The sequence below is a fragment of the Dermacentor andersoni genome, chromosome 2, assembly GCF_023375885.2.
Source record: "Dermacentor andersoni chromosome 2, qqDerAnde1_hic_scaffold, whole genome shotgun sequence".
Taxonomy (NCBI): domain Eukaryota; kingdom Metazoa; phylum Arthropoda; class Arachnida; order Ixodida; family Ixodidae; genus Dermacentor; species Dermacentor andersoni.
The window spans coordinates 6,293,139-6,306,898 of NC_092815.1; the positions used below are offsets into that span (position 1 = coordinate 6,293,139).

Consider the following 13,760-nt stretch of genomic DNA (forward strand, 5'->3'; position numbering starts at 1 on the left):
CTGGGGACATGGAGTAGAACGACTGTACCAAGAAAAGCTTTTCTGAGCCTCTAGCCAAATGCTTTATTTTATACATTGCCAGTCCCTATCAGAACAGCACAGTAAATCCTGTTTGGTTCACTTGCATGTTGTATACTAACAGTCGAACCTCGACATAATAAAGGCGCAGCTGGCATGGAAATACCTTCATTACATCCAATGTTCATTATAAGCATAGATTCGTTGCACGCTGATATCAGCACGGAAATGTTTAGGTTTACTTTATTATTAACTATAATTTGTTATGTCTGAATTCATTTTATTATGGTTAAACTTACTATGGATGTACCACAAAAATTTTTCAACGACATTCACCTGCCTGGAGCAGCAAAAGGCAGGTGTTAATGCAAAAGCAGTTGTACTGTTGTGAATATGTGCGGACAATGCAACAAGATGTGCACACAAGGCACAGAAAGAAACCAGAGAGAAAGGGCTGTCGTTTTAATGCATCCATGAGTACAAAGGAGAGAGCGCATATCTAGAGACTGAACACTGCTGACTTGTGATTAATGAGCCTAGCGGCGCGCTATGATGACGACGACTAGTGCTGTAGAGTGGATGGGAAGGGGGGCGGCAGTGCAGTCAGGGTCGGCGGCGGCGCCCCGCGGTCCCGGCCGCGGCCTCACTTGTAGTAGTTCCTCCGGTGAGCGTCCCCGGGAGGCATCTGCAAGTGGACACACGCGCCGGGTCACGCCGGTCGCCGCCTCATCCCCTCCAGTTGCGCAGCCCTGGGCTGCTCAACTGCAGAGATGGCGTCAACTTGCCCAGAGTGTACCCTGCACACGCCACCGGTCTGGCGACTCTCTCTGTTTGAATCAAGTGGCAGGACTATATTTGCTTGCTGGAATGCTCCTGTAGGAGTGGTGCTGCCTCAGTCTGAGTGTTGGAGAGGTCTGGCGGCGGTGTGGGGAGGGCACACTTGTTGCACGCAGCCTGGAAGCCCAATCCAGCATCACAGCCACGCACTGGACTGGGACTCCAAGTTGGCTTTTGCTCAGCGCAATCAATGACATCAAGGCAGGCTTAACAAGAGAACAAGATATCTACTTTGTTGTCCTCAAAGGCAACCTGGCACTCAAGCAAATACCACTGCTCTGTTGACATTTGGCACAGCCGGGTTGCTTGAACTGTAGAAACACTGCTGTGGCAACCATTTGTACTGTCTCAGAAAGCAAGGGAGGTTGCCTGACGATGGCAGAAGCATTGCAACATTTTAAACTTGGCAGTGTGCACCATAAGGCTCACGCAGCTCAGCAGCCTGCAGCAGTAACTTTCTTCCTCCAAGGCGCTATGCATGTCACAAGGCATCTGCAAAAACTTGCCACTTGAAAGTTGGTTCTTGGTAAAATACTGCTCATGATGACCATCTCTAAGCAACCCATGTGAAACAACCCAATACATGCTTCTTTCGAAGGCAAACCACCCTTCAAGCACTAAAGCACCACAACCGTGTCAAAATTTTTTCTCCTACTATCTTTTAGGGCGTTAAATGCAGCTCGCAATTCGCATGGTTAACAATTCCCATGCCCTTTAAGGTGTGAGGCCACTTTAGGAAATTTCCTCAGCTCTGGATATAGGGTTATTACCACCCATCTGATTTACAGATCACTAACTTAAACGTACAAATATTTTAAAACAGCAAAGTGCTTTGTCATGGTATAGTAATGGCTGAGAGAGTTATAGTCATACACAGTGTAAGAAAAGTCAGTGATTATGAATGAAGGGTGGCTCTGAGAAAGACTTCTATTTGTAAAGGCAGAAACATCTAGGGCAGGTACTGTATCATGAGTGCCAAATATAATGTCAGAAAAGTTAAACAAGAAAAAAAAAAAAAAGAGAGGCTCTTGCACAGTATCACAAGACACTGCAACTCGCCACACGCATAGAGAAGGGCATTGAAGCTGACAAGCCTGAACACGAATGACGAGCTCTCATTTCTTTATGTAGAAGGGCCAAAACATGGTTCTCTATTCCAAGAAGTGGTATAAGTTAGCCCAGTTCAAGGAGTGCCGCCAGAAACATTTTTGTCTCATTTTTATTGCTTTATTCAATAGCCACCAACCCAGTAATTATGCTATGCAGCCTCAATTCCTTGATAGTGCAACAAATAATTCATTACATTATCTTTTAATGAGACCTGTTCAAAACACGCGCCAAGTGCAGTGCGGCTTCGGACAGGAAAAAGCAGACTGATCATGTCATCAAAACTTGTCGTGGGTGCCAGATACCACTGACACATATACACACCATAATAAAGGCAAAGTGAGACATCCACCAAATCGCAGCAATTGCTACAAAGGAAACCCATATGGGTTCCTCGAAAGGAAAGACTCGCAGTTACTTCCCTCCACCTTGCGGATTTCCACAGAACTATTACGTCAAACTCTTGCTTTTGCTTCAAGCTGTTGATAAATTCAACTTCGCCCTGCCAACTGCTAGCTGCCTGCTTAGCTCGGATGTTAGAGCAGCTGCCCCAGAAAGGCGGTGGTCCCGGGTTCGAGTCCCGAACCAGGATGAATTTCTCTTCAACTGCGAGGCTTTTCTTTCGAGGAACCCGTATGTGTTTCCTGTGTAGCAATTGCTATGATTGGGTGGATCTTTATTATTTACTTCCCTCCACCTTGCGGGTTTCCACAGAACTATTACGACACATGCACACCATGCTGCCAAAATCTGAATCCATTCAGCACTTCATGGGACAAGAGAGAAGAGGATATCCCCTTGCGTTTCCTAAAAAAGCGAACACTTGGAAGGCCCAATTCGGCAGCTTTCGAGGATGTGGTCATTGTATGGTTTTCAACCACAACACTGGGCTAACTGGTGGGTTCTGTAGTCATTTGTGATACCACGTGATTGCCACCTCTGCTTTCGGTAAAGTGGTGAGTCTTCCTTTGCACATCCGAAGCCACGCTGCGCTCGATATGCACTTTGAATGTGTCTCACACAAGGCGTAATTAATTATTTGTGGTGCTCCCAAGGAATCGAGACTTCGTACTGCAATTATGGAATTGACAACTACGTAAAAAAGCAAAAAATGTGGGACACAATATTTTCGTATCAATACTCCTTTAATGCTTTAATCTATAATAAATTTACATGCAAGAAGTTGCTATCAGATAACTATTCAGCGAAACTTAACAAGAAACAGATCAAAACCAAACTCTTGGGTGGAGAAAAGTAAGCCTTGAGTGACAACTAAGCACACGAAAAGTGTGAAAACTGGCGACAAGTTTGTGATGGCATATGACAGAAAGAACACTCTTTTACAATGTAAGTGAATGCTTCTGCATATTTAAACGCAAGAAAAGAAAATCGTAATAGAGACTAAAATGGCCTCATACCTCAAATGCATGGCAATGCATGCAACATGTATTAATACCTGTATATCATGAAGATATAAAAGCTAAGGTCAAAGTGGGCAACAAAACAGTAATCGTTTTTAGTGGTGAAAGCAGTCAAGCAGCTCAACAAAATATCCAGTGCCTACTGGCATGAACAACTCGCACAAGGCTAGTATTTAACTCCTTCTCACCAGACTATCAACATAGTAGCCCATGACAGATGGCTCGACACAAGTGTGCTTTTGAAGCTATCCATTAATGCTGTGATAAGGTGAATGAGAAATCAATTTATATGAGAAATTCACACTATCTATCTTGCAGCAGCACCTTTACAATATGTTTGGCACTGTCAACTACACTGAAAATATTAAGAAACAGTGGCATTGGCATTGAATTCTATTTCACTCATTTACTTGTCAACAGCAACTGTAGGTAATTTTTTTAGCTAGATGCCTGCACATTTGAAGCCACACATCTGTGTCGACATGAGTGCATGCCAGTGAATTCATGAGCAAGTACACGAAGCAAACAGAATGACTGTTGTCCTCTGGGCTTGTGCTGCCTGTGCACTGACTGTGTGAAGGCAGTATGGCAGCTGACGCACCCCTTGGATCTTCTCAATGAGCAGCAGGCACTGTTCAGGGCACTGCTGGCAAGGGGGGGGTGGGGGGGACACTTATTGCTACCTCGGGCACTTGGTCTCTTGGGCTTCGTCACTGCAAGCTTTGCTTGGACGCTGCACATGGCCAGATGCGCCAGGGCCCACGTGAAAAAATATGGCTGCTGCATTCCTGATCTTTGCACTGCTACTATCTTGTGCCGCACCGTTAGTCGCTTTAGTTCGTTACAAGTACGGACCGTTTCTCTCTCTTTCTTTTCTACAATTTTCTTGGGTTCTCATATGGTTTGTTGTGTTGTACAACACTCAAAACCAGACAACCATCATGGAGTGCCTGAAAATGTGCATGAAATATGGCACATTTGCATGCACGTATGCTGTGTTATTCCATGCGGCAGTACACACACCAAGGTTGTGTGGCTGCAGATGTGCCACAGTCATGTCAGGTATCCAAGCACAGTGCCACCCACTCGTCAAGGCATGGACGAGTGTTGGCCAAAGGACAGTCAGAGTCAACAGTCTAACACATTGCAAAACATGCAAAAAGATTTCTCGCATAGATAAGTGTACAGATGAAGATAGCAGCTACTCGTGGTTGCGTGGACAGGGTTCATGACCATGTCCCCATTCAGCCAGCCTGTCTTTATCCTCTCTTCCTTTCTTGTGAGCACGTACACACCACTTGTTAAGTAAAGGAGCAAGATCAAGACCATGGCTGCTAGTTTGCGGACAAAGTCAATCGATATGAAAAACCAATGTGCAATTTCCATAAATGGAAGCCTGCTTTTTGAAACTGTCATTCTAGGTTACTGTATTCATACAGAAACATGAGACATTGTAGAAAACATGGTGCCTGAACTAATGACAAGATTTGACTAATGGACAAGTGATCTTGAACAATTCTGGCCGTGGGCGCAGCAGAATACTGACCGCTGAATCATACCGTGCTCACACAGGTAAATTTTTCTGAACAGATTTCAAAAAGCATTGCCTGTGACAGGCTTCCCTATTCTGCTTTTTTCAGGAGGATTTCTGGAAGAGGAGGAAATTGCTTACATAACAAATGGATAAGCCCAGGCAACTAATTAAATAGATTCACTAATTAACTTTTTAATTGTTCACTTTGTGGCACATATTGCAATTCTAAAATTAAAACTGAGCAACAACAATATCATGTTAGCCTAGTAGAAAGGCTTACTAGCCCCACTTTTGAGACATCTGTCTTTAAAATGTTCTACAGAATAGATTGGCTGCCATTCGAGTTACCAATATTCCAAATGCGTCCTTCTAGCAGTTTGAGATGACCTCAATTGGAACGCCAATGCATTTTTAGCAGATTCCGGGAACTGATAACTCAAAAGCAGTGCTAGGCTGAGGATGTCTGCTAAGCAAACATGATTTCACTGCTGCTTGGCTTCAATTCCGCAAGTGGAGTATGTGCCATAAAGTGAAAATTAAGAAGGTAATTATGGAATCTTTAATTAGCTACCTGGACATTGTCATTTCTCATAAAGACAATTTCTTATTTTTCCAGAAATCCACCTGGAAAGGTGGAACATTGATATCTGTTAAGGGAAATATTTTTAAAATCTATTCGTACTAAACAAAAACACCTGATATAGCAGACTCCCGTTAAGACGAACTTGGTTTTAAGCCAAACTCTCAGATATGCCCAACAATACATAAGTGTTTGGTTGGTTTCCCTCAGACCTAAAGGGAAAAAAAAAAAAGAGCTGCTTAACATGGATCGTGATGCAGGTGCCATTCAGGAAAACTGAACTGTGGCCGCAAGTGCCAACAGAGATTTGAGACAGCTGCTACTGTGAAGACAGCACTGTACAGGCAGGTGCACATTTGTGCCAGTGGTTGCCAACACCTGTCATGGCTTTTGAAACTGGCACCACACCCGTCTTGGATTGTAGGCCTTGAACTCTGTGCAGTAAGGCTTAGAGCAGCAGCATTTCAGGAAGGATGCTGATGGTGCTATCAATGAGCAAACATGGAATGTGGCATCTTTCCATTTGCAAATGGAGCAATCTACCAGGTAATTTCTTATTAAGAGCATGTGACTTATGGCATCATGCTGCGAGCTGTGACACTGTCAGCAGCTGGAGCAAAAGTCATAAAAATTAAATGTTGCAAGAGTGACCTCGATTAACAAAGGCAGTGGCATGACCCACCTGTCAAATTTCAGAGCAGTATCAGCACTTGTTTGAAGCGAGCAAAGGACATGACATGCGAGCATTGGCAGCGTTTCAACCAGAGCAGCCCAGACAGTCTCGAGCTCACGCCTCCTTGGAGAACTGGCGATGTCGCTGCAGTGCCGAGCATTCCTCTGTACTATAATCGCCCCCCATCAGAAAAGGAGCCATACTCATGGGGACCATAGTACAAGTGGGTCGTAATACGCTTCAGGCGCTGTACATGGACGGTTTCACGACCACGACAGTGTTGATCTGTAGGTGGCGTGACAGGCTCGACGTATGGTTTACAGGCAATGTCTGCGCTACAACATGGTAGGGTCATTAATATTTGGAGATAAGGTTAGATGAGAGGCCAGCAGGAACAGCTGGAACTGAAAGCCACACTGGAAGCCACACTGAGAGTCTGGAAGAAAGTAACAATGTGGGTGGTCATCACCATGTTGAGATTTTTGTCACCATTGGTCGATGGTTGTAAAGGAATGGGTGAGCTGACGGCATTCCTCACTTCAGAAATGGACATACATTGGGATGAATTCGGTCGGTATGGAAGAATGATGTCGAGTGTAGTCAAAGGTTCAAGGTCATACAAGAGGAAGAATGAGGAAAAATTTATGTTCACCTGTGGTGCAGTGTTGTAGGCGTACGTCACGAACGGCAAAATAAGGTCCCAATCAGTGTAATCAGAGGTAATGTATTTGGAGAGCCTGTTGCCATGGGTGAGGTTGAATCTTTCCATCAAAACATTAGTTTGAGGATGGTAGGCGGTGGTGGTGCAATGAATGGTGCGACATTCAGCAAGGAGCACATTTACGACTTCGAAGAGGAACACACTTCCTCTATTGCTCAACAGTTCGCGAGGTGTGCCTTGACGGAGAATGAAGTTTCATAGGAGGAAGGATGCTATATCATGGGCTGTGGCAGTAGACAGAGCGGCTGTTTCTGCATATTGTGTCAAATGATAGATGGCGACAACTATTCAGCAGTCCTCGGAAGCCGTGCTCGGAAGAGGTCCATAGATGTCAATGCCTACACAATTGAAGGGCCTGGCAGGGCATGGAATTGGTGGGAGTGTACAAGAGACAAGCCAAGCAGGAAGCTAACGCCGTTGGCATTGAGGGCACAATTGAATGTATTTGCGCACAAGGGTGTACATGTCACAGCAATAAAACCTGGAGTGAAGTTGGGTGCACTTTTTGAAGACACCTGCATGCGGAGACTGTGGGTCAGCATGGAAGGCAGAACGCATTTCACCCCGAAGATGTCGAGGTATGACCAGCAGCCACTTGCGTCCACCAGACAGGTAGTTCTGGTGATAAGAAGGCCATCCTGCATTTCGAAGTGGGAAGCTTGACAGCGAAAAGCTCGAGCAAATGGAGGAAGAGTCAGTGGGTTTGAAACTAAGCAGAGAAGAGCGCTAATCCAGGCATCCTTGCGTTGCTCCGAAGCCATGTTGCAGCTTGCTGGGAATGAAAGTACTTCGTCACTTGCAGACAGGCAGGCAGCGCTTTCGGTTGAAACGGGTGAATGGGAAAGCGCATCAGCATCAGTGTGGTGGCGGCCAGATCTGTAGACAAAAATGTTGCCACCGCATAGCCCAGAGAGGTAATCGGCCTGAGGGGCCTTTCAATGTGGGCAGCCAACAAAGCACATGATGATCTGTAATTATGTCGAAGGGACAGCCACAGAGGTAGGGTTGAAATTTACCAAGTGCCCAGATTATAGCCAAACATTTCTTCTCCGTAGCGGAATAATTAATCTCTGCTTTGGTGAGGGTGTGGCTTGCATATGCAACGACATACTCATTGAATCCAGATTTATGTTGTGTGAGCACAGCACTGAGTCCGACACCGCTGGTGTCGGTGTGTACTTCGGTCGAAGCTGTAAGGTCAAAGTGGCGCAACGTCGGTGGCAAGGTTAGTAGTTTAGAAGCGTGAGCTGTTGGACTAGTTAGTTTATGTTTTAAGCAAAAAGGAACCAATGAAAACCAAGACGCAGGGCCAGAAGGAGGCACACACACACAGTCGCCAGAGGTTAGTAGAAAATGCAACTCTCTGAAGGCATTGTCACAAGCGGGCGACCAGGCTTAATTGTTCAAGTCGCTCTGTAGAAGCTGATTAAAAAAAGCGGTCATGGAAGCAAAATTATTAATGGAGTGACGAAAGCCAGAAAAGAGGCCAAGGAAGCTGCGATGTTCTCTTACAGAGAAAGGTTTTGGACAATCAGCAACTACATGCAGCTTGGCGGCGTTGGGAAGAATATCACCTTTAGATATTACAAAGCCAATCATGGTGAGCTGACTTGCGCCAAATTAGCATTTCTCCAGGTTAAGCTGAAGCACGGCGTCAGTTAGGCACTGTAACACTTCCTCTAGCCTACAGAGATGGGTGGGAAAATTGTGCGAATAGATAACCACATCATCTAGGTAGCAGAGGCAGGTTTTCCCCTTTTGACCATGGAAGAGGTTGTCCATCATACGCTCCAATGTTGCGGGGCATTGCAAAGGCCGGAAGGGATGACATGAAATTCATATAGGCCATCTGGTGTTCCAAAGGCCGTTTTAGGTTGGTCTTCTGGTGCCATGGGGACTAGCCAATAGCTGCTGCGTAAGTCTATAGAAGAGAAGAACACTGCACCTTGGAGGCAGTCAAGGGCATCCTCAATTCTCGGTAGAAGGTAAACATCTATCTGAGTTATTTCGTTAAGATGACGATAATCGACAGAGAATCGAATTGATCCATCCTTCTTCCTAACAAGAACAACTGGTGATGCCCAGAGGCTCTCAGAAGGTTGGATGACGCCGCACTTGAGCATGTCAGCTACTTGTTTGTCGATAACATGGCGCTCTGTTGCGGACAATGATATGGTCTTTGTCGCAGTGGTGCACTGGTACCCATGTAGATGCAATGACAAACAGATGACATGTGACCCAAGGAAACAGTTGAAAGAAGAATGGAACTTGTCGAGAAGGCACAGAAGCTAGGCGCGTTGGGAAAAAGTCAACGTGTTGGCGATGCAAGCCATTTAGAACATTGAATGAAGTTGGCTCTTGCACGAGGTTACAGGCCACTCTGGCTACTTCATGAGTGGTGATGGAAGCAGTTGACATGTTGATGATGGCAGCAAGGTCGACACACTGAATGCGGCCAATGCAATCTCCATGAAGCAAAGTGAGGATACATGACAATTGGTTGGATACGAGCAGTCTGCTGACGCTGTCACAAACTTCTAAAAGAGCAAAAAGCAGCAGGGAACATTTGTGACAAACGAAGGTAGCAGATGGTGTAAAAAGTGCGCTTACATCAGCAACAGTGTTGCATGACACCGTGGCAAGGGCAGAGGAGTGTGGTGGAATTGCAACGTCTTCAGCAACAAATAGTTTATCTTCAGTGTCACGAGTGTCAAAAAGCAGGGCATCGCAAAGCATTTTAAATTCCACTTCAGCACGAGAAGTCTCTGATGGCCTTATTAGCGGGAAGAAAGTCCCAGCCCAAGATAAGATCCAAGGATGAAGAATACAGCACCAAAAATTCAACAATGTAGAGGAGGCCGTTAATCCCAACGCAAGCACTACACATAGCCACAGGCATGATGTGGTTTGCGCTGGCAGTGTGAAATGATACGTTGGACAGTGGTATCGTAGCTTTTCTGAGCAAACAGCAAAGTTTGGTACTAATAACTGAAACTGTGGCACCAGTGTTGACAAGGACGAGTGCAGCGACGCTGTCCACATATACATCAATAACATTAGTCAGAGAAAGGAGAGGCCTTAATCTTTTCAGGGGTGACGCAGTTCCAGCCTCTGGAATGCAGTTCCTGCCTCTGGAACGCAGTTCCTGACACAGTTCTTGTTTCTGAGGCGTTCCGGTGTCGAGGGACGACGACACATCGGCGAAAGTGAGCAGCGTCGAGGTGATGATGAATGGAGGTCAACAAGAGGGAGTATGAAGACATCGGAGTATGAAGACATCTGGCCGGGCTTCCGAGATGCAGAGGATAACAGGCACAGCAAGACGTATGGATTAGGATCGAAGCTACGGAGGTAGGACGGTGCACAGCGACGGCAAAATCGTGCGACGTGGACAGGTAAACCACACACAAAACGTATTGGCTGGTTGTCGAGAGTGCACCATTGTCCACTGCTGTGTGGGTAACTCGGTTGAACGAAACGAGAAGCTAGATACAGTGGCACAGCTAATGGGAATGGTGGAAGTCTGGGATGGTGGCCGTGTGAGAGCCTCAGCATAGCTGAGTGGTGCGTTCACCTCGGTATAGGCAACAGAAGTCAGCACCGGCAGAGTCTCGCGGGCAAAAGGAAGAGCTTTCTCATCGCACCATCTTTCTCATCGGTGCCACTGAAGATGTCAAGATCTCACTGACGCTGGGCACTAGCACATACAATGGCTGACGAAACCGGTGGGAATGTATGGCTGGCGTTGTCAGGCATGACGGACAGCAGAGTACGGCTGCAAAATTCCAGGGTGGTCGAAAAATGCAGCAACCTTCACCAAAATCTAAAGCGAGCAAAGGACAGGACGTGAGAACAGCAGGCAGTGTTTCGGCCAGAGCAGCCCAGGCAACCTCGAGCTCGCGCCTCCCCGGAGAACTGCCGATGTGGCTGCAACGTCGAGCGTTCCTCTTTGCTACACTTGCAACATTGTCTAAGATCTTTGGAGGTGTTATAAGTCCACTGAACAAGCATTAATGGTAAAAAGATAATATAATAACTGAAATTATGCAAAATAAGAATTTACACTTGGTTTGTTTTTGGACATAAATAATAAATGCTTTTGATTCCATACTTTATGACATATTATTACAGAAACCATCAAGGTATGGCATATGTAATGTTGCCCTCGAGCTTTTAGAGAATTACTTGCGCAACCGGTATCAACTAATATACAAGTTAAAACTTCTACATCAAGCAAGCTTCAGTTGACCCAAGGAGTTCCCCAAGGGTCCTTTACCCTTTCTGGTTTACATGAACAACACTGCCTGTATACACGCTGCTCCTCAGCTTATCATGCATGCAGATGGCACGAGCATATTCTTGTTCAAGAATGCATAATTCACTGCTTTTAATTATGCATGGTGCAATAAATTCTTCTTACATCTGCCTTTTTGATTTAATGTGATTTCTTTCAATGAAGATAAGTAATGAAAATTTCAGTGGCTGCTGGGAAGTTGGTCTGTGGGTCCCCCTTGAGTTTGTCTTAAAGGGAGTCCATTGCCGTCCCATGGCCGATGCACTGTCATTTCCTGTTATGTACAATGCTTCAAACACTCCTCTACATTTTCATGCGTTCAAAACATCAATGCACCCATGATGCATGCTATATTCACAAGGATTTAAAGGGCAACTCCAGCAGTGTTTTGATCATGTCAGGGTAAAAATTGTTTTAGAATTACTGGACTTTTTCTCACATTTTTGCATGAAAACTCAAACAGAACTTTAGTAAGCAAGAAATACAACACTGTGACTGAAGCTGGGTGAGGCAGCTTAATGAGTCATGTCACCAACAGCATGTCAAATACATGGACCCATGCAGCAAAACAATCTCAAGATCACTGAGAAATTGAATGGCTGGCCCGCAGAATCAACATTTGGCTATATAAAGTGAAAACAAGTTGAAAGATATGGTAACTCCTTGGAGCTGTTGAGGAGTAACAACAGAGATATATGTCGGTTTCTATACTGAAGAATCACCATTCATACTGACCCTGCTCCACGAGAATCAGTTGGTGCTGCATTTGGCAAGCACAGCACATTTCAAGTGAAGGCACTCACATTAAGTGTGCCTGTTATTATTATTAGGCAATCACAGAAATAATTCTGACACTGTTCTTACAAGTACGCAACGCATTGAATGTTGGCTGCTATTGGTAGGTGGAAACAGCAGCATTAGCAATGGCGTGTTCAGATATTTTGTTAAGCCAAATTGAGCCTGAAACATCTTTATGCTGCAGAAAAAATAGAAAAGCTTCACACGCACTTACTCTACTTTCTTGTTTTTGTAATTCTGTTTCTTATCTACATTGCAGCAAGGTTGAGGACCAATGAGCAAGCGCCAGCGTCACAGCAAGCATAAGCCAAGAGTTAATGCATTTTTGCAGCTGATCCGAACGTAACCGCAGCCAGTGATCCCCAAATCTCTGAAAACAGCCAGTCTAAATACCATGCACGCAGTAGGCCCTGTTCGAAGATACTCAGTTTTCCAAAACCAAAATCACACTTTCTTTCCTTGATGCTGCCACACAAAAGCGATATCAAGCCAAAGCAATTTGCAGTGACCTCCAAAAGTGAACGAAAGAATTGGGTAAAGGAATGAATAGTAGCTACATGACACGGAGGCAACTGGCAAGCCCCAGCAAACTCTCGTTCAATAGACAATGCATGGCTAACTCTCAAAGCTCGAGTTGGTGTCTCGAAAGATTAAAGTATGCACATGATACAAATAAGAGTGAGCTCTTTTCCAAAAGTAAAGAAATTGGCATCAAATATTTAGACAATTTTTTCTGCTTAGAATTGGCTGAAGAAGGCCTAATATGTGAGCTTTGGTGTATAGATAAAGCTTAATGGCAAGATAGCTGCTTGACTGAGTGACTCTCCATGTTTTCTGACAGTAAAATGAACTTATCAAAGGAAACAAGAATGATGATATAGGGCGTTTTTCATGTCTGTCTTAATTTCTCCCAGAAGAATTTTTACCCCAACACACACACACACACAAACACACACACACACACACACACACACACACACACACACACACACGCACACGCACGCACACGCACGCACACACTTAGTACAGCCCATAGTGCGAGGTAGCTATGTGATATCTGGAAGATATAATACCTATGCCATAAGCCTTATTCGTGCAGTGTTTGTTGGAGTGAAGATATACAGGTGTGAGCCCATAATCTCCTTTCAAGAAGTAAAAAAAGCGCTAGTAGTATTCGTTTGTGGAAGCTGCGCCTCCCGGTGATGAGGTGGAAAGACTCGGCCTTTCATCCTCCTCTTACCTAACTGAACTTAGCCACTGGTCTCTACCAAGACGACCCTTCAGCTTATGACCGCGCAGCTAGTTCATTTTTTCCTAAATTTATATTTGGGCTACCCCGACAAACGTCTCACACTATTCTTGAAGAAAACAAGATGACGTCAGCATCATCTAGTAAACATGAGAAGAAGCCGAGTGCTAAAAGATGGCAAATGAAGATGAAGCATATGCGCACATTCTTTGTCATTACATGTAGAAGAAGAAAACTTAATTTAGGACCACGTCCACAACTGGGAAGGCAACATGCTGGAATATGAAGATGGTATCGATGCTAGCTTTGTCCAGTACACAGATACTAAGTGGGCGTTAGCCAATCATGGCAGCTGCTGGCATAATCGCTCTCTCCAGGATGAGTGTTCTCCTATAGCATCAGAAGAATGGCCAATCTATTGGTCGTAAGTTCGAATCCTCACTGCACAGTGTGTAATTTTTCTTTTTAATTCACTAGCAAAGGATTTTGAGATTCCAATGACAAACACCAGTGGAAATAAAAAGATGA

At 44.9% G+C, this 13,760-nt stretch overlaps 1 protein-coding gene across 5 annotated transcripts in view; it reads right to left on the minus strand.

Annotated features, from left to right (window-relative positions):
• Positions 1-465: 465 nt before the first annotated feature.
• Positions 466-13,760, minus strand: part of mmd (disintegrin and metalloproteinase domain-containing protein mind-meld) — a 206,371-nt gene continuing 193,076 nt past the window's right edge. For all 5 annotated transcript variants that reach the window (XM_055077571.2, XM_072286332.1, XM_072286331.1 and 2 more), the window contains one exon: positions 466-703. In XM_055077571.2, coding sequence (XP_054933546.1) covers positions 622-703 — 82 coding nt within the window. In that variant the 3' untranslated portion in view covers positions 466-621. The remainder of the gene's footprint in view (positions 704-13,760) is intronic.